The following is an 18,600-nucleotide window of genomic DNA, read 5'->3' as shown; positions in this document are numbered from 1 at the left end:
AAGGTCAAATGGTACATAACAATATTGATTTTCTTTTTTTTGGAGGGGTTATGACTCTGAATGCTAAAAGCCAACTGTAAGATCCTTCTGTAGAATATATTTACTGGCTTAGGTGTCTGAACTTTTTCGTGTTTTTAGAAATCTTTTCAGTATGTTGCTAATGGAGGTGTTAAAATTGATCTACTGATAAATTTATATATATATATATATTTTTGATAAATTTATATTTTTGACCTTGATAATGTCTGCCTGATAGGAATCCAGGATTTTACTCCCATCCGAGATGTTTCTGTTTGAGCAGAGGTGGGTGACTCTGAGTTACAGATGGTGATTCAGTTGTGAGGGGGGCACGGAGGATGTGTTGGGGATATTCTTGGATATCTTGTGAGAAAACAGCTAATGACAAAAGAGGGGGCAGGTCTGTGCTTTTGCCCCCAATTACTACACTACTTGAGGCGCAGTTCATTTGTTTCAGCTTAATTAATTGTCCACGGACCCCTGGTTGCGTGTGCCTCGTGTGGTTCTGTGCTAGAACTTGAGAAAAAGCTGCCTTTTGAAGCACAATAAGAGGAATGTTTCTTTTCTGCGTATGTGGCTTTGTTTATTTTCTTTGTTTGGTGCCATGTGTGGGGAAAAATGTGAGCTCGAGTGGTCCATTTGTGGTTGCCGGGTGGTGTCTGGTTTGATTCGTGCATGAGCTCCAGTGATTAGGCTTGCTAACTCTGGTCTGTGCGTGCATTCTTGGGGCACGCTGAATGAGGTTTCCATGAAACGAGCATCCAGGTACAAAATCTTATAATTAATTTTTGAGTCTTAATATGGGGCCTGGGGGAAGGGATGGGAGGGGGAGATGACAAACATCTTTTCCCTTGGGATATCTTCCTACAACTAAGTGGGGGGGGTGCATCTTTCTTCCTCCCTCTCTTTTTAATTTACTTAGATAGGCTTGTATATAAAATGTGCAGGAAGTTAACCACACCCGTAGGAATTAAGCACATATCCTTGCCTCCTAGAATCTGTTTTTCACACAGCACCAGGATTGATCTTTTAAAAACATACATCCAGTGATGTCAGTTATTAGGTTAAAATCCTGCCCTGGCTTTCCTCACAAACAGCCCTTTGTGGACTGGCTCCACCTACCTTCCCAACCTCATCTCCTTGTATCTCTCCCTGCCTACCAGACTTGGGCCACACTGAGCTCTTCATTCCTCCAACAAGCCCTGCTGTTCTCACCTTAGGGCCTTTACTCCTTTGCCTGGAATGTCATTCCTCTTGATCTGGGTGTGACAAGACCATTGAGAGCTCAGTTTAAATACCGACTCAGACTTTCCCTGACCACCAGCTCTAAAAGAGCCATTCATTCCTTTTCTCTCTTTTACTTTTAAATTAAGATATAACAGACACATAATACTTTGTAAGTTTTAAGGTGTAAGGTATGTTGATTTGATATGTTTATATGTTGCAGTATGATTACCACTGTAGCATTAGCTAACACCTCTATCATTTCACATAATTATCATTTCTTTTTGTGGTGAGGATGATTAAGTCTAGTCTCTTAGCAGCTTTGAAGTTTATAAGACAGTATGACTGATTACTCACTCTGTGTCACATCACTCCAGTTTCATTTTATTTTCTTTTCAACTATCTTGTCTTGTCTTTTGTGCTTTTTTGGTCCAGCTCTTCCTAGTAGGATGTAAGCTTCACTAGAGCCAGGTCCTTATCTTGTTTACCGTTAACCCAGCATCTGGAACAGTGCTGAGCATGTACTAGGTCCCTGGAACATTTTGGTTCCATGAATGAATAATAGCTGTATTGAGGGGAGAAGCTATATATTTAAAGCTAAATGTATCTCTCTTAATTCTCTGAGGGCACTGTGATAAAGACGGCAGTGGGCCAAATGCTGAGGCTGAAGTTCTTGTTTCCCATTTATCCCTGTAAAACATTGTGGCCCTGGTGGGTCCCTGAGACGTGGGTATTGGGGTGGGTAGTAGAATTTGTAATAACACAGTCATATACATAATTTCAGTCATTATTCAGTCATTTTTTGGTATCTGTTAAACACTAGTACTGTGCTTGCTGCTGTATATTTACTATGTCATTTAATCTTAGGCATCAGTTTTCTAATATGTAAATGATATGTTTAGATAAAATGATCTGTTAGTTCTCTTATATCACATTATATGAATTTCTAGGAGAAGCTAAGAGATTATAGTTTATGGTGACACACAATAGAAACAGATTAGTTCGTTCAGAATACCTACCCAAGGTAGGTATTCATCCAGCTCTAATAAAACTTTAAAATTGCAAAGTCTAAACTTTAGAAAGGAGGAAGAAACCCACCCTTTGTTGGGTATCCGTCATCTCATTCAGTCTTCTCAACAACCTGTAGAGTATCTTCCCTCCTTCATGTCTGCGGAAACGGAGGCTCAGAGGTGTTATGTGCCTTGGCCAAGGTCACACACATGTTACGAGGCAGTGCTGAAGTTCCCAACCAGCTTCGATTGACTCCAGAGACCTGCTCTCAGCACGTAGGAGTTGTGTTACCTTCTGCTCACCTTTCCCCAGTAGGTTTTGTGGGGATCGACAGCTTAGACTCCTGACTAGGGTTTCCCTTCTGTTTCTCACAGACCTCTGAGAAGGAGCTGATGTGGAGAAGCAGCTGAGGCGGTCCAGGATGACGACCACAGTAGCCACAGACTACGACAACATCGAGATCCAACAGCAGTACAGCGATGTCAACAACCGCTGGGACGTGGATGACTGGGACAACGAGAACAGCTCCGCGCGGCTCTTTGAGCGGTCCCGCATCAAGGCTCTGGCAGGTAGGGTGCCCTTATGTCCCGTCACAGAGGCCTGGGATGCCTTACAGGTCCCTTTGAAATCATCCACCCTGTCCCCCTCTCAAGATCAGCTCAGCTCTACGTGAACACGTCCCACCAGAGCAAGCCGACTGTTTCATAAGGTGGCCAGTTTCCTATCTGGGGGCCTGTCAGTCCCACAGCCCAAATGATTCAGAGCCCAGGGTGGTTTTTATAGCCGTTCAGAAAGAGATGCCCTAGGCTTGTCAGAAATCTTTTATTTTTAACACATCTTACATTTCAGTATATTGAAGTATACTATACCTTAGACACAAAAATACAGTTTGACCCTGGAACAACATGGGGGTTAGGGGCACCAACCTGCTGCACGGTCGAAAATCCATGTATTTGACTCCCCCAGAACTTAGCTACTAATAGCCCACTGTTGACCTGAAGCCTTATCCATAACATAAACAGTCGATTAACACATAATTTGTAAGTTATATATATGATATACTGTATTCTTACTGTAAAGTAAGCTGGAGAAAAGAAAACGTTATTAAGAAAATCATAAGGAAGGGAAAATACATTTACTCTACATCTGTATATTTATTGAAAATAAATGTGTCAATGTAAGTGTAAGTGTACCTGCACAGTTCAAACGCTTGTTGTTCCAGGGTCAACTGTATACAAATTAACCTGTTTACTTAGGGCCTGTGATATATAAATTAACTTGACCTGTTACAGTACTTGCTTTGAGTGACCAAGGTTAGTTAGTATCACGTGCAGAGGTTTTGGATCTGAAAAGCAATAGCTTAATCTGGTGAGGGCACATTTAATGCTATAACAGGTAAGTCTGCCATTGATAAAGTTAACAGGCACACATCCCTTACTTCATGATTTCTCACTCCCTTGTTGCTGTTGAATACTTAGGGCACACTTTTACCAGGGCCCTAGATGGGGTGGAATTGCCCTGAAAATCAGGAAGGGGGTTCATTCACAATGAAAACTCAGCAGTATTGAATATGTGTAAACCAAGGGGCCAATGTGGAGTTTATTCAAAATCTTGCCTCTGTACTTTGAGACCCCAAATAAAATGATTTCCAAATGAGAAAAGTGGGTTTATGTATTTTTTCCTAATATCTTTAATTATGACAAGTAAACAAAAGTCATGACTTAAACAAGTGAGTTTCCTGTTAATTGTGAAGATAGCTGACTTTTTTATTACCTTTACAGTGTAATCTGTTTATGAGGCATGTGTCATTTGGAGTTCTCTTGATTGTAAGCAAAAGGAAACCTAGCCCAAAGTGGTTTAAATGACAAAGAGACATGACAGAGAATAGTAGACAAATTTAGCATTTAAGCCAGATTTGCTCCTGGGTTTAGATGGTATGACCAGGATCCAGTTTCTTTCCACTTTTTGGCTTTCCTTGCTGGTGTGGACTTCATTCTCAGGTAGGCTCTTGGGTCCCTGGAGTCCCAGGATGGCTGCCCTGGGTCCCAGATCTGTTTGTAAGGACATCCAGTAGAAAAGAGCACCTCTGCTTGCCCAGTACTGTACTTCCACTATGGCCGTGGAATCAGTCTCACTGGCTTGACTGTGCTTGGGTCACGTGCCTCTCTCAGAACCTCTCTCCACTGGAGTCAGAAGAGGATATGCTGATTGACATCAGCTAATCGGAATGCATCTTGGGGTGCAGGGAATTGCGGGGTTGGGAGTGGCGAGGGGTCAGTCCCACCCAAACAGCTTGGCTAGAAACTTTAGAATACAACAGGAAGGAGGAAGAGGGAAATGGATGTTGAGGGTGCAGGCAACTAAATGCTATGGAAAAATTGTTCAGCTGCCTTAGGATAATTTGTTTGTTGAGTGGTGGTGATTTGTAGGTCTTTCTCGAGCTTGCCTGATTCGAGGGCATAAATGATTAACCAGATAGTCACTCTAGAATTAGAGCTTTAGTTTCTAGCTTATTCATTAACATGGAACCTTATGGAAACCATGATCTTGTCTCGTGCTAGTGGATCGATTTGTACTTTAATGTCTTACCTCATTTTCTTGAGGTTTCATTGGAGCTGTTAGACCAGTATGATATTAGTGGCCAGTTATCTTTGATCATGAGTCATTTACTTTCTGGTTCCAGACTACCAGGTACAGTTGACCCTTAAACAACGGGGGTTTGAACTGTGTGGAGGATTGGTGTCCCTCACCCCTGTGTTGTTCAAGGGTCAGCTGTAGTATCGCCCTTTTAAGAATTTTACTCGCAAACTGCAGAGCAGTTCCTTGCTTTGTTCTTTTCTCTAGTTCCAGAGGAGATCCCCAGCTGTCCTTAGGATTAATCAGTTGTCCCTACACTTCCTAAGATGTCTTTCCCTCCGTGTTATCCAGGTCCTTGAACAAATGCTAATAATAGTAAGCATACTTACAGTGTGTCAGGCACTGTTTTAAATGCATTGCATATATTAACAGTTAATCCCATAACAACTATGAGAGAGATTGTTATCTACAATGTATAGATGAGGCAGCTGAGGCACAAAGAGATTAAGTAGCTTGCCCAAGGTCACACCACTGATAAGTGACTGAAGGCAGACTGACTCCAAAGTGTATATGCTACTATTTTTTTGCTATTCAGTAAAATGCAAAATGGTTCAAAGCTCACTGGTGTAGAGAATTGATGATGGGTAATGCAGACATGTTAAAAAGATCTTCAGAAGGCTCAGAAATGCATCCTGTGGCTTGAGGAAGCCGTGAGTAGCCACGAGAAGTTACTGAAAAGAAAACATGCTGCCTCCAGGATAAATAATGTGGGGGGGAAAAAAAAGAAAAGAAAAACAAAAAAAGAATTGCTTTTAGTGAATCCAGAAGATACCAGGAAAACCACCTGTTCATGGAAGAAATTATCTTGCTTTATTATCTGACTTCCCAGCTCTGTGGGACAGAAAAGTCTCTGAGCTCTCTAAGAAGCCTTATAAGCTGATAGCGGGAGTAACAGATCAGACCAGCACCGTCTAGAACTGTGGTTTTAGAATTTGAGTGGTCTTCAGAATCACAGCACAGATCGTGGGCCCACCGCCAGAGTTTCTGATTCAGTTAAGTCTGAGATGGTACTTGATAATTTACGTTTCTGACAGGTTCCCAGGTGATGCTGATGTGGCTGGTCTGGGGAATCCCATTTTGAGACTGGTGTAGAGTATCGATGGTCATCTGGTCTACTTCCTTGGGTGTCTGAGGCCATTTCATCTAGAAACAAAACAAATGAACAAACAAACTGAAACCAAACTCACAGATACAGAGATCGTATTAGTGGTTACCGCAGGGAAAGCGGGGTGGGTATGGGTGAAAGAGGTGAAGGGGGGTCGACTGTATGGTGAATGGATGGTAAGTAGAATTGTGCTGGTGATCACTTCATAGTGTATACAGATGAGGAATTCTATTGCTGTAAACCTGAAACTTACATATTAAAGAAACCCTTTAATCTTTTAAAGAAAGGTAAAAGCTAAACATTTTCTTTTTACAAGTGATGGGTGTTTATGGTTTAGGGTTATATTTTGTGGAATCAACACAAATTAGGGGAAGTAGGAAAAGTAGTCTTTTTAAAAGTGCAACATTTAGCTTGAAAATATTGGTAAAGTAATTAAAATTAATATCTTTATATCAACACTCATAAATAGTGAATTTAAAAAATTAGGAGGCTATGTACCAAAGTATTCCATGTTTCTTTCTGAGTAACTTATTTCTTATTTGTATTTGAACTTTTTCCTGAAATAAATATGAACAGTTTTGTAATTAAGAAAAAAAAAACATAAAAACATCTTAACATCTAATATCACATTCAAAAGTTTTGATTAATTTTTCTCCCAAAATAATGGCATAGAGAAGTAGTAGGAGAAAACCTGTGTATGAATGAACATTTAAAAAAATGACAGAAATTAAAAACAAGATTACTTTGGGAGTTGTCACTTACCAGCATTTATGAGATAAAATTTTGCAGGAGAGCCTTTCTGCTAAGGTACGGACATGGGAAAAGAAATTGACCTTGAGTTTATGTGGTTATGGGGAATTAAGAACAGCTGAGAAACATAGGAAAATGAGGTGAAAGCACCTAATTGTTTCTTTTACATTACATGGATAGAGTAAATAACACATATTAGTGGCTGTATGTGTAAGCCAGATTCCCTTTAAACGTAAGTATTTATTTGCGTGACCAAGAATTTTGGTGGAGCATTTAATCAGCTAAAGCAGTGATGTACTTTAAATGTCCAGATCAGTGCTGTCTGAAAGAAATATAATACTACACATGTGATTTTAAATGTTCTAAGTAAGATATTTCACTCAATCAGACAATCCAAAATATTGTATCAACATGTAATCAGTGTAAAAAACTTATTATAAATGAGATACTGTACATTTTTTATACTAAGTCTTTGAAATCCAGTATATATTTTATTTCCCATGTTTCACACGGTCACTTGGCCAGTGGCTGTGGGTTTGGACAGTGCATCTCTAGTGCCTTCACGTAGATGCTTTTATTGGTGAAAACTTTATAGATCCTGCTGAACAAATGTGGGCTTTAAAATCCCTATCACGAATTTGGTCTTGAGTATAGTTGTGAAGCCATGAGTAGTTGGCCACTTGGCTAAATGTGAATTTAAATTCTGATGAGGAATAACCCATCAATTGAATCATTATTATTTTTTTTTTTTTTTTTTGCGGTACGCAGGCCTCTCACTGTTGTGGCCTCTCCTGTTGCGGAGCACAGGCTCCGGACGCGCAGGCTCAGTGGCCATGGCTCACGGGCCTAGCCGCTCTGCGGCATGTGGGATCCTCCCAGACCAGGGCACAAACCTGCGTTCCCTTCATTGGCAGGCGGACTCTCAACCACTGCGCCACCAGGGAAGCCCGAATCATTATTTTTAAAAGAATCACTCTTTATATATGTGTGTGTGCCTTCCACTTCTAAACTTTTATTAAATGGATGCAAAGTAGCAACAAAGGTCCTCCACACTGCTGTTTCCGCTGAAAACTTTGGCGTTGTTCTTGAGCTCGAACACTATTTTTGGATGCAGAAGACTCAATAGCAGACTTGTGTAAACATGCATATTCCAGGGTGTCCACGCTCCCTCCAAAAAATTGAGATTCACTTCAGTGGGAGGGAGCACAGTAATCTGCATTTTTAATGCATACAGTACTCTTTGAGAAACACTTTCCTGTGACATGGTCTAAAGTGTTCTCACTTAATATTCAAATCTTATTATCCTTGAGTGTTCTCACCAAAGTGAAAATCAACTTTTCATCTCTCCTTTAAAATATTAGTCTGCCCTTTCCCTCCAGTAAGTAGGTCACAGTTATGTTTTGATATCTCAGCACCTAAGAAGGCTTAATGTTCTGCCTGAACTGAGTAGAGAGCTGTCTCGTGGCAGGAGGAACACATTCTTGCTGTAATCCCTGCCCTCATTATAGCCCCTGTCTGGGTGCGTCTTCCTGCAGGAGGTGATGGAGGTTCCCCCATCTAACCCCAGCCCCTAGAGTTGTTTGGGCCTTTTAATTTTTAGTCTCCAGGAGGGCAGAACATTTCTTGGGGGCCTAAATTAGCTCTCTAGTGCTAATTAAAATTAGTGGGGACTCTTCAAAAGTTATAGATAAAAAAATTCAGGCACAGGGTTTTCTCAGGAGGAAAAGACTTGGATTCCATACACTGAGAATTAAAGCAGAACTTGCCGTCTACTTTCTGCCAGTTGACTGCAAATTTCAAGCTGTCATTAAGGTTATATACTTAAATTATTTACTTAATCCCCAAATAGATAGACCTGTGCATATATGGTACTGTAAAAGCTGTTTTAGTTTACCTTTTTTGAGAGATGTCTTATTGTCCTTTCTACCTAAAATCATGAATTTTTAATTAGGTGGTTTAGATATTGGCTTCATATTTTTTAAGATCCCCTGTGCTACGGTGGTTTTACTTAGAAACTTCCCAGAATACGACTGTTAATTCACAATCAATCCCCCCTGCCAAGACTGAATACACAAACAAACAAATAGATGTAAAATATTTTACTTCCTTCTAGTGGAAGTATGGTGCCACCTTGCTATTGAACATGCAAAGAGATCTATAAAACATGGTCTGGAATGATCTAATTAGGAAGATAAAACCTATTTACATGAAACACGAACTAAACTTGTATGCAAGTGGCAAGAAAGTAGTGCTGCAGTAATTTAGAGAAGGATTGATCGCAAGAGGGAAAAAACAAAGTCATTTTAAGAGGACGGGTCAAGGAATGTAAAGAACATTGGAACTTGGAGAGAGAGAGCGTGGAGCCTGAACCTTGGCGTGGCTGCTTCCGTTTCCACTGCAGCAAAACAGAGGAGGCCTTTCACTAAAACAGAAAGTGCTTTTGGCTTCTCAAGATGAGACACCACCTTGAGCTTGGATTCGTTCCTTGAAAATTTTAAGCTAGAGCTTTTCTTATGTGCATACTCATCACCCTGTTCAGATGGAACACTTTTATGCCCCAAGGGAAAGGCTTCTTGCATGATGGAGTGGGTTTTTATAGTTAGGATTAACAGATTCAATAGCTACCCCATCTTTTCCCCCATCTACTCTTGAGGCTGTTTGCCTAAATTATGCATTATTTGGGATTATTTGTGAGAACAGGCATGGTCCCTAGTGCCACTAAATACACCACCCATTAGTTGTGAAATCTGAATCTGAAGGAGCATTTCATATCAAAGAGGTTCATGCAGGCTAGTGAAGAGAAGGTCTGTTTAGGTCATTACAAGTAGTCCTGGATTATACCCTCAATTTATTTTCTGTATACATAAGGCTTCAGTAGTTTCCTGACTGTAGGACTGCAGGAATCTTTTCTTTCTTTTTTGGGTAGAGCTTCCTTAGATTTCCCTCCCCTCTCTTTCTTCTTACTGCTGTAGATGACGCCCTCCTGACTTTTGAAATCAGCTTGGATTTCCGCTCCTGTGCCTTATATTCTTCAGATTTTCTTCTCATCTCAGCAATGGCTGAAACTCCATAGCAGCTGAGATGAATGATCCTGGCTGGGAGAAACAGCCTACTATTCCTCTCCTTCATCAAACCTCTTAACCACACACCATTCCTCTTCCTAACCTAGCCCCCATTCCTGCCCTTCAGTCTCTTTCAAGTTTCATTCCTTAGGTCAGAGAACTTCTCAATCCTCATCCCTTTACTCATCTCTTACTGCACCTTAGCCTTTGTCTTAACTTCTCACCCCACCAGAATATTTTCCTTAAGTCAGTCCCTGACTTTTGAGGAGCTCCAGTCACCATTTCTAGGGGAAAATCCCATATACTTTATGCTTGATTTGTGATTGAACTTAGGGAATGTGACCTGTCTTTTGTTGGAGACTGCCTAGGTAAGCAAAAGAGGAAAAATTCATGATTTTTCTCCTCTCTTCTACTTTTCCCGGCCCTCTCTGCATATGTGTACCCTCCACCCGCCGCCATCTGTCTGTCTTTTAAATATCAGCTTTCTTGAGATATTATTTACATACCATAAAATTCACCCCTGAGAAGTGTACAATTCAGTGATTTTTAAGGTACTCACAGAGTTGTGCAACTATCACCACTAATCCCAGAACATTTTTATCACCCCCCCAGAGAAGTCGCATACATATTAGCAGTCGCTTCCCGTTTTCACTCCTCCCCAGCTCCAGGCCGCCACTGATCTAGTTTCTGACTGTGGAGTTGTCTATTCTGGACATTTTATCTAAATGGAATCATACAACATGTGGCCGTTTGTGACTGGTTTCTTTTACTTAGCAAAACATTTTCAAGGTTCACCCGTGTTGTATAGCATGTTATCAGTACCTCTCTGATTTTTTCCCTCTGTTCTCTTATGTGAGTAATAGTGGTAGATTAGTGAGGAAGAACAGAAAAAATTCTATGAAAGTTACTGACAGGATAATACTATGATTTTAGCCAGCAGTTGCCTGGGAATAGATGGCAAATACCTCGTAGGCATCTGAAAGTACTGTAGAGTTAAGTACTTCTTCATTTACCTGGATGTGGTCATCCGATAAGCCTCCTGGCGGGTGTTCGGTCATCTCATATGGTCGTCTTTGTTCCATCTGTTAAATTCACTTCTACCGTTTAACTCTTTTGCCAGTTTTCTATCAAAGTGGACCTGTGAGCAGGTAAAGAAGAAAATATAAGAAGGTAAAAAGAAAATACATCATTTACATACAGGGCATTTATAAAGTCCTGTCCCCTTTAGAAACAATGTCCCACAATGAGAGCAAGCTAAAAGTGTCATGAAGTAGGTTTTATATTAACAATGGCAATTCATATAGCTAAGGTTTTTATTTAACCACCATCTGCGGCAGTAACATTCAATTTAATTTTCTAATTTGTAGAGAAAATTGATGCTGGGTAGATGTTAAATAGTTTCTTAAATTATGTTTTGATGTTTGACACCAAGTTGATTAAAGAAGGTGACTTTGATTATTAAACTGCGTATTTGTCGGTAGTTTTGACACGATCACATAAATAGTAACCCAGTGGGAGGGTTCTGGGTAAGAAGGTAACAAGGTGGTTTGTGTCTGCTGATTGGCTTCTCTGGAAAGAATTCTGCATTCACAGTTATCTGGGGTTAGTCCTTTCTGGTTTTCAGGAACAGGGATTCACTTGAGTGTCTGAATAAAGATAGTGTGTGGTGGAGTGGGGGTGGGGAGGTTACTGCAAAGTTTCAGGTGCATGAACCCCAGGAATCCATTAGTGACGGAGGCTGCTGTAGGGCTGGAGGTGATCTTCATCTTTCAGGTAGGGCAGGTACCTCGTGGATGGGAGCCCCCTGCATAGTGCTGGTATCTGCTCATCATAACTCAGCTCACTGATGGCTTTGGTATGTTATGGTTCCAACTCGACCTCCTGCCCATCTTTCTTTTCTGACGTCACTGCTAAACGACTCAAAATCCTGGCCTTCTCTGGTTCAGATCTCTGTGAGGTTGAGTATGGAGTTGGGGCTCTGATTGGCCCGGATAATTTTTTTTTTTTTTTTTTTTTTGCGGTATGCGGGCCTCTCACTGCTGTGGCCTCTCCCGTTGCAGAGCACAGGCTCCGGACGCGCAGGCTCAGCGGCCATGGCTCACGGGCCCAGCCGCTCCGCGGCATGTGGGATCTTCCCTGACCGGGGCACGAACCCGCGTCCCCTGCATCGGCAGGCGGACTCTCAACCACTGCGCCACCAGGGAAGACCCCGGATAATATTTTTATACCAGGTCATGACCCACTGGTTACTTACGAATGATTACCTTTAAAAGAGTTACCCAGAACATTGGTGAAGAGCAGGAAGTCATATGTCTAAAACATACTGGCTGCATTCATCCACGGATTAGAGGGGATTTGGCTGGCAGTTGGAGGCTATGGTTGGCATTTCTAATGCAGCATTGTGGTGTGGTGGGGGAAGGTATTTTATATTAGGCCTTTGGGGGAAAGATATTGGTATATCTTGTGTGATCAAGGGAAGAGCTAAGCAGCCAGTCTGAAGGAAAGGCAAAGTGCAGACAGGCTCCGGAACAACAGAAATTAAGGCTTTCCGTCTCTCAATCTCTTGATTTTAGCTTCTGTCTCTGCCCCTGCAGGTGGTCTTCCAGGTAGCAGGAGGTGTGGTTGCCATGTGCCCCTGGACTTTGCTATTCACCACTTGTCCCATTTTTCTAGTTCCAGTTGGAAACGTTGGGGCTGTTTGCTAAGGAGGATGTAATTTATGGGGCTTTGGTCACGGGGTGACTCCTGAACCGGTGCACTGTGGTGTAGGGTGTAGAGGCACGTAAGAACACAGTAGCTCTCCCTGGAACCGCATGGAGGTCCTCCTGGAAAAGGGAGTGGGTGTTGGGCAGACGGCAGTACGTAACAGTAAATGTTCATGGCATGTTTTCAGATAGATGTCCTTGATTCAGAGGGAACACTTTTTATAAAAATGGCAAGCTGACCATCACCACTGACTAATAGCTTCCTTAAAACAAGGCAACCAATAACCTTACAGCTTCCTTTAAGATCTTGGAAGAAGTAAACAAAGAGAAATGAACATTAGCGTGTCAGTCTTTAGAAAATGTCTTATTAGAATAAGCTGTTCAGTCTGTACCTAAGTTAATTTGTGAATTTGCTTGGTGATTTAGTGACTTGGAAACAGTCTATCCCATTCTTTCTTCTGGGGCCTCAAGGACCAGCACATTCTTAGAGTATGACAGGTGCCCAGTAATAGAATGTCATTCCAGATATTTTAGCAGTAGAGTGACGTAAGTACAGTATTAGCATGTTCCTACCGACATGTAATCTATTTCGGGAAAATAGACTGTATGTATAAAACAGTCAGTGCATGCGACAGTATTACACAAAAGTGTTGTGACACTTCCCCCAAACCTGAATCTTGGTCTCTTCATTTTCTGGTTGTTAGAGATGTCCATTTTCCACAATTCTTATCTCTTCTAGAGTCTCATTAGGTAATTTTCAAGGGAAGTTTTAATCTCTTTCTTGCACACCTGTGAATTTTCAGAACCCTAAGGTAGTGACATAATTGGGTGATGGGCACATGTTACTGGGTGAGGCTGATAAAAATTTTGTCACATAGGTTTAAATTTCTGCAGACTCCTTTGATTTCTTGAACATGCATGTGAAATTGCTTTATCAGCCACATCATTGTGTCCGTAGGCATCATAAGGAAGGACTGAAGTCAGGGAGATGCTGGGCCATTTGCCAGGTCCCTGGACCCTCCCTGCCTTGCATGTTACCGTTTGGATCACCCTGTAAGTCTTCAGCAAACCCAAGCCCTCTCCACTGGCTCCAGCCTGAGCCTTATTGATTTTGTGTGTGTGCTCAAGGTGGATGTATCCATACTTTGTCTCTCTGGCTGACTGCTAAACTGCTCAAAGCCAGTGGCAACGAGTAACGTTTTCTTTCGGCATTCCTCACATAAGTCAGAATGCGATTATGTACTTTTACTTGTCAGACTGAAGAACTGATTCATGATCAGAACTACTAAGTATCACTTCATTTGGGGAAAATTTCTCCCTAATTTCTGTAATACCATTGAAAAATTAGTTCTACGTATTTAAGAATTTTACATTAAAATATATTATAAAATAATGCCTTGCATTGTATATTGTATGTTACAATGCATGCATTGTTAAAAAAAAAGAAAGAAAGAAAGAAAGAAAAGTCCAAACACTACGGAAGTAGACAGTGAATGTTTCCCCTTCCCCAAACCTGTCTCCATCCCTAAAGATAATTCCTTTTAAAAGTTTGATGTATATCTTTTGGGATATTTTCCATGTAAAATTATTATAAACAGTAGCAGGACCAGTTGATTGTTAGAATCTGGAGTTTAGTCTTTTCCCCACCAAAGAGGGGAATGTCTTAGATTTTCGTTCTTGGCAGGAGCCGATCTCCGTACTGCATTGTCACCTGAAGAGAGGCTTTTGGAAGTTTGGCGCATTGTTTGGAAGCTGGTACAAACCATTCTACAGTGGATCAGACATCCTTCCACGATGCTCTCAGGGTGGCACCTGCCCCCTTTTGTGCTGCACATGTCTGCCCCTAGGGTTTTATTGCTTTTTGGCCAGAAGAGCTAAAGCTAAAGATTTCTTGATTTGTCTTCTCCTCTTTCATGTCACTGCAGTGTTTCTGGACCTCTTCTCTCCTTGTCTCTTTGCCTTCCATGTTTCTGGGATACTAGAGGTGCTCAATGGGGGCGGGCATCTCTAAAGAGGCAGTCACTCCTGGGTGGGCCCACAGTTTGCCTGTGTTCTCCTATGTGTCACATTAGCCTCAAGTGGGTGCCGGAAGTTGGAGTTTGATAATTTAAGGGTTCATCACAAATTTGTAAATGCTGGCCACAGTTTTCCTCCTGGAATACTGTATTGTGACTTTAAGGACATAGGGAATTTGGCGAATATGGTGGCCACACACGACAGAGAAGGAATTGCTATTATTGTAGTACATGGTTCCTAGAATATTTCCATTTTGCTTCAACAGCCAAATCTGTTTCCCTCATCTGTCCCCTAGACTAGGCTCCAAGTGGACTCGAGTGCTGTTGTCATGATGGTTGTTTTCACTGATGTATAATTTAAGCCTTTTCTTCTGTGGCTAACAACAACAGAAACAATCTAGTAACTTTCTGAATCCATGGGGCTAGCGGCCTGTCATTTATCCAGCTTGGGCCCGTGGTCAGTTTTTACCTTCTCTCTAGCCAGGATGTGGGTTTGACAGTTCCATGGATTGATAGTCCTGAAGCTGTGTTATATACTGATGTTGGAGAAATAAGTTTACAGACCACATCTTTTAGCCCTTTGTGTGTCTCTACTGTGAAAATACAAAGTTTTGTACCTGGAACTGGTCGTCCTGCAGAGGATCAGTGTGTACCTCTTGCTTTTGCCCTGAGCCCCTAAACGCACCGTCCGTGGAGCTGTCTCCATGCATTTGAGGGAAGGCTGGTATTAGTAGGGATGCTTGTAAATAATGGAGAGGTATTTAAGACTGCCTTGAGAATTATGGGATGGAGAGGAGGCAAGGCTGGAGAAGGCACTTGATACTAATTTGAAACCCAAAACCCCTGACACTGAATTAACAGGTGTGCTTGTGCTTTCTTTGTGCATTTAATCAGCTGTAATCTTCAGGTGTGCCCACATGTAGGTTTTTCTTTTTGATTCCCTCACATTCAGGGAGCCATTTCAATTGGCACACCCAACACCGTTATTATCTGAACTGAATTTTATCATGAAGGATGAAGTTTTCTATGTTTTTTAAACTGAATGGAGGACTTTAGAGTAATCACGTTGATCTAATCTATAACTGACTTAAGATTTTGAAAGAAAGAAATTTGAGCAAAATATCATTAAGAAATATAGTTTACATGGCAATCTAGTACACACATAAATGTATGTCCAGATCTTCATTGACTTACGATAAGGTTATGTCCTGATAAACCCATCAGCAAGTTGAAAATGTCTAAGTCCAAAAAAATGCATTTAATACACCTAACCTACTGAACACCATAGCTTAGCCTTGCCTACCTTAAACGTGCTCAGAACACTTACATTAGCCTGAATCTAACAAAGCCTATTTTATAATGAAGTGTTGTCCATCTCATGTAATGTATTGTTTATGCTGTACTAAAAGTGAAAATGAGAATGGTTCCAAGTGTATTGGTTATTCACCCCTGTGACCGCCTGGTTGACTAGAGCTACTGCCCAGCATCACGAGACAGTATCGTACAGCATATTGCTAGCCCAGGAAAAGATCAAAATTCACAATTCCAAGTATGGTTTCTACTGAACATGTATTGCTTTTGCAAAATCGAGTTGAACCATCGTAAGGAACTGTCTGTATGTGGGTATGTGTGTGTGTGTGTGCACCCACATTTCAATTTCACAAAGTAGTGTTTACGTGTATTTCATGAGATGCTCTGATATTTTTCGTTCTATTTTTTTAAAATGCTAGTATTGATCCGCTAATTAGAGTTTATAGCCAACAGTGTTGGAAAACCCTGTGATAACAGGTCCATTTGAAAGAACATCTAAGTGGTCTCTCTGTTTTTAAGCTTTATGAATCATGATTATTAGAGTGATTATTTGATGTTTTTGTTTCATTCATTTATTAGTGAGTGAGTGAATAAATGAAATCTTTATTGAGCACCTACTATGTACCAGGCACTGTGATTAACATTAGAAATGCAGTTGACCCTTGAACAATGTGGGGGTTAGTGATGCCGACCCTCTGTGTCAGTGAGAAATCCGAGTACTGTATAACTTGGCAGTTAGCCCTCTGTATCATGGTTCCTCTGTATGTGTGGTTTTGCATCTGCTGGATTCAACCAACCGTGGATCATGTAACACTGTAGTGTAGTATCTACTGTTGAAAAAAATACACATAGAAGTGGATCTGCACAGTTCAAACCCATGTTGTTCAAGGGTCAACTGTATAGAGATAGGTTATGAAGTGAAAACAAGCTTGTGGCCAGCAGAAAAGATTTTCAGTTCTCGCAGAGGAGAGGCAATGTCAGTAGATGGAAGGGAGTTACAGGCTGAACAGGTGGTGCCCAGAATGGCACGACAGTGCCCGGCTGTCTTGGGCAGCCATACAGAAGTGCAGAAGGAGCTAGAGGGAGAACCCTAGAAGTGCACGAGGAGGGCCTCGAATGCCCTGCCAAGGAGCTGTCTTTATCCTTAAATTTAGCCTGTGGTTTTCAACGTTGAGTTTGCGAGAATTTTTATTTTTAAGTAGACTTGTATTTGCTACCTCAATATGTAAAATGGCAAACTTGGAGCCACTCTGGATGAAACAGAGTGGCCTCACCTGGATTTCTACCCCCAGGGGTTCTGAGCCTTCTGGTGGCTTAACCTCAGAACCCTTTGGTAGGATGGCACTTGGGTGTCAGCAGGAGCCCTCTGGGGACACCATGGAGGAAGGCGTAGGAGGAAAGCTAGATAGAGGGAAGCCATTTGGGGAGACTGTCCTGTTTGTCTGGAGGAGATGAGTAGGAGGCCCTGAAACTGGGGCGGTCGCCAAGGGTTTGAGAGAGCAAAGACTTAAGCCGTTAATCAGAGTCCCTAGGACTTGCTCTCCAGTGGGCTGTGGAGGGGATGGGAAAGGAAGGCGGGAGGAGCATGAATTTGGTTTTGGTTATATGAAACCTCATGCTACGTTTTTTCTTCTGGGTTCCAGATGCTTGGGGTATCTTGAGAGCTGTATGGGGTATTTTGGTCACAAATGTGCAAGGCAGGCCACTGTTCAGTATTTTGTTTTTGTTTTTGCTCTACCACGTGGCCTCTAGTTTTCAGGATTATACCACGTTTTCCTTAGCTTGCATTTGCCTATATTCTCCCCAGCCTTTGGAAAACACATGGGCCCCGAGCTCGCTCGTCTGCCTCTCCACATGCCCATGTGCGGGTCCTCCTAGGACCTGAGCACCCGGCTGTTCCTAGGCTTGGATTCAGGCATCCAGGACCATCCGTCACAGGGCTGATGCTGAGAAAGGAAGAGTGTCTTTCGAGGCCTGGGGTCTGAGATTAAATCCCTGCTCTGCTACTTACTAGCTGTAAGGTAGTGGGGCAAAGTTACTTCTATAGGATGAGAATCATAATATTCTCCCTGTGGGATTGTTGCGAGAACTTTAATGTGGAAGCTGCCTAGCTCAGCGTCTGCACAAGGTAGGCATGCGTGGGAGGTGCTAATTATAACATTGCACTAGGAAGATAAATCTTCTGAAGAGAGGTCTCCTCTCTCCTCCTGCAAGGAGACCTTCCATATTAAGAAATGCTACATTAATACATGGTCGGAAGCTCAGAAGTCAAGGTGGGAAAGCAAGAACATTCAAAGGATGCCTGTCTGATGGCCTAAAGATAGTGCCGACCTGTGGCTTTGTTGCTGTGGTGTTTAGCGGGCATTTGTGATTCCAGGCCTTCTTCTGGGGAGTAGGAAAAGCATCGGAAAAGCCTCCTTTTTAACTAAAAAAAAACCCTAATATGTTCTTCGCATTTGCGTCTTCTCTTGCTGCATTTTCCTGTTTTGGGTTTGTACTCAGTGCACATTAAAATGATCAGAACCCTAAACATTCATTGAGAGAATGATTTAGGGGAAAAGTTCCATAAAAACATTTAAAAACTTTTCTTGGAGTGGAGGTTGAGAAATTTATTTGTTTTTTTCCCTGCAAATAACCAAGATTGGAGGGAGGGAGTGATGGAGATGGGAGTGGGAGACCTGTGTTGCTTGGAGGGGGCGGGGCGAGCTCAGCATAGAACAACCAAGTCGAGTAGGCTGGCACTTGCTGGGAGAGGGTTGATC

General features: G+C 41.9%; 1 protein-coding gene across 4 annotated transcripts in view; it reads left to right on the top strand.

The window, feature by feature from the left end:
* The window catches only part of SPTBN1 (spectrin beta, non-erythrocytic 1), a 196,064-nt gene that overhangs the window by 51,413 nt on the left and 126,051 nt on the right, over positions 1 to 18,600 (top strand). For all 4 annotated transcript variants that reach the window (XM_079940620.1, XM_079940622.1, XM_079940621.1 and 1 more), the window contains exon 2: positions 2,628 to 2,822. In XM_079940620.1, coding sequence (XP_079796746.1) covers positions 2,675 to 2,822 — 148 coding nt within the window. In that variant the 5' untranslated portion in view covers positions 2,628 to 2,674. The remainder of the gene's footprint in view (positions 1 to 2,627; positions 2,823 to 18,600) is intronic.

Source organism: Stenella coeruleoalba (assembly GCF_951394435.1).
Source record: "Stenella coeruleoalba genome assembly, chromosome: 13".
Lineage (NCBI taxonomy): Eukaryota > Metazoa > Chordata > Mammalia > Artiodactyla > Delphinidae > Stenella > Stenella coeruleoalba.
The sequence above is the reverse complement of the archived record's forward strand: the minus strand, read 5'-3'. Positions and strand labels throughout refer to the sequence as shown.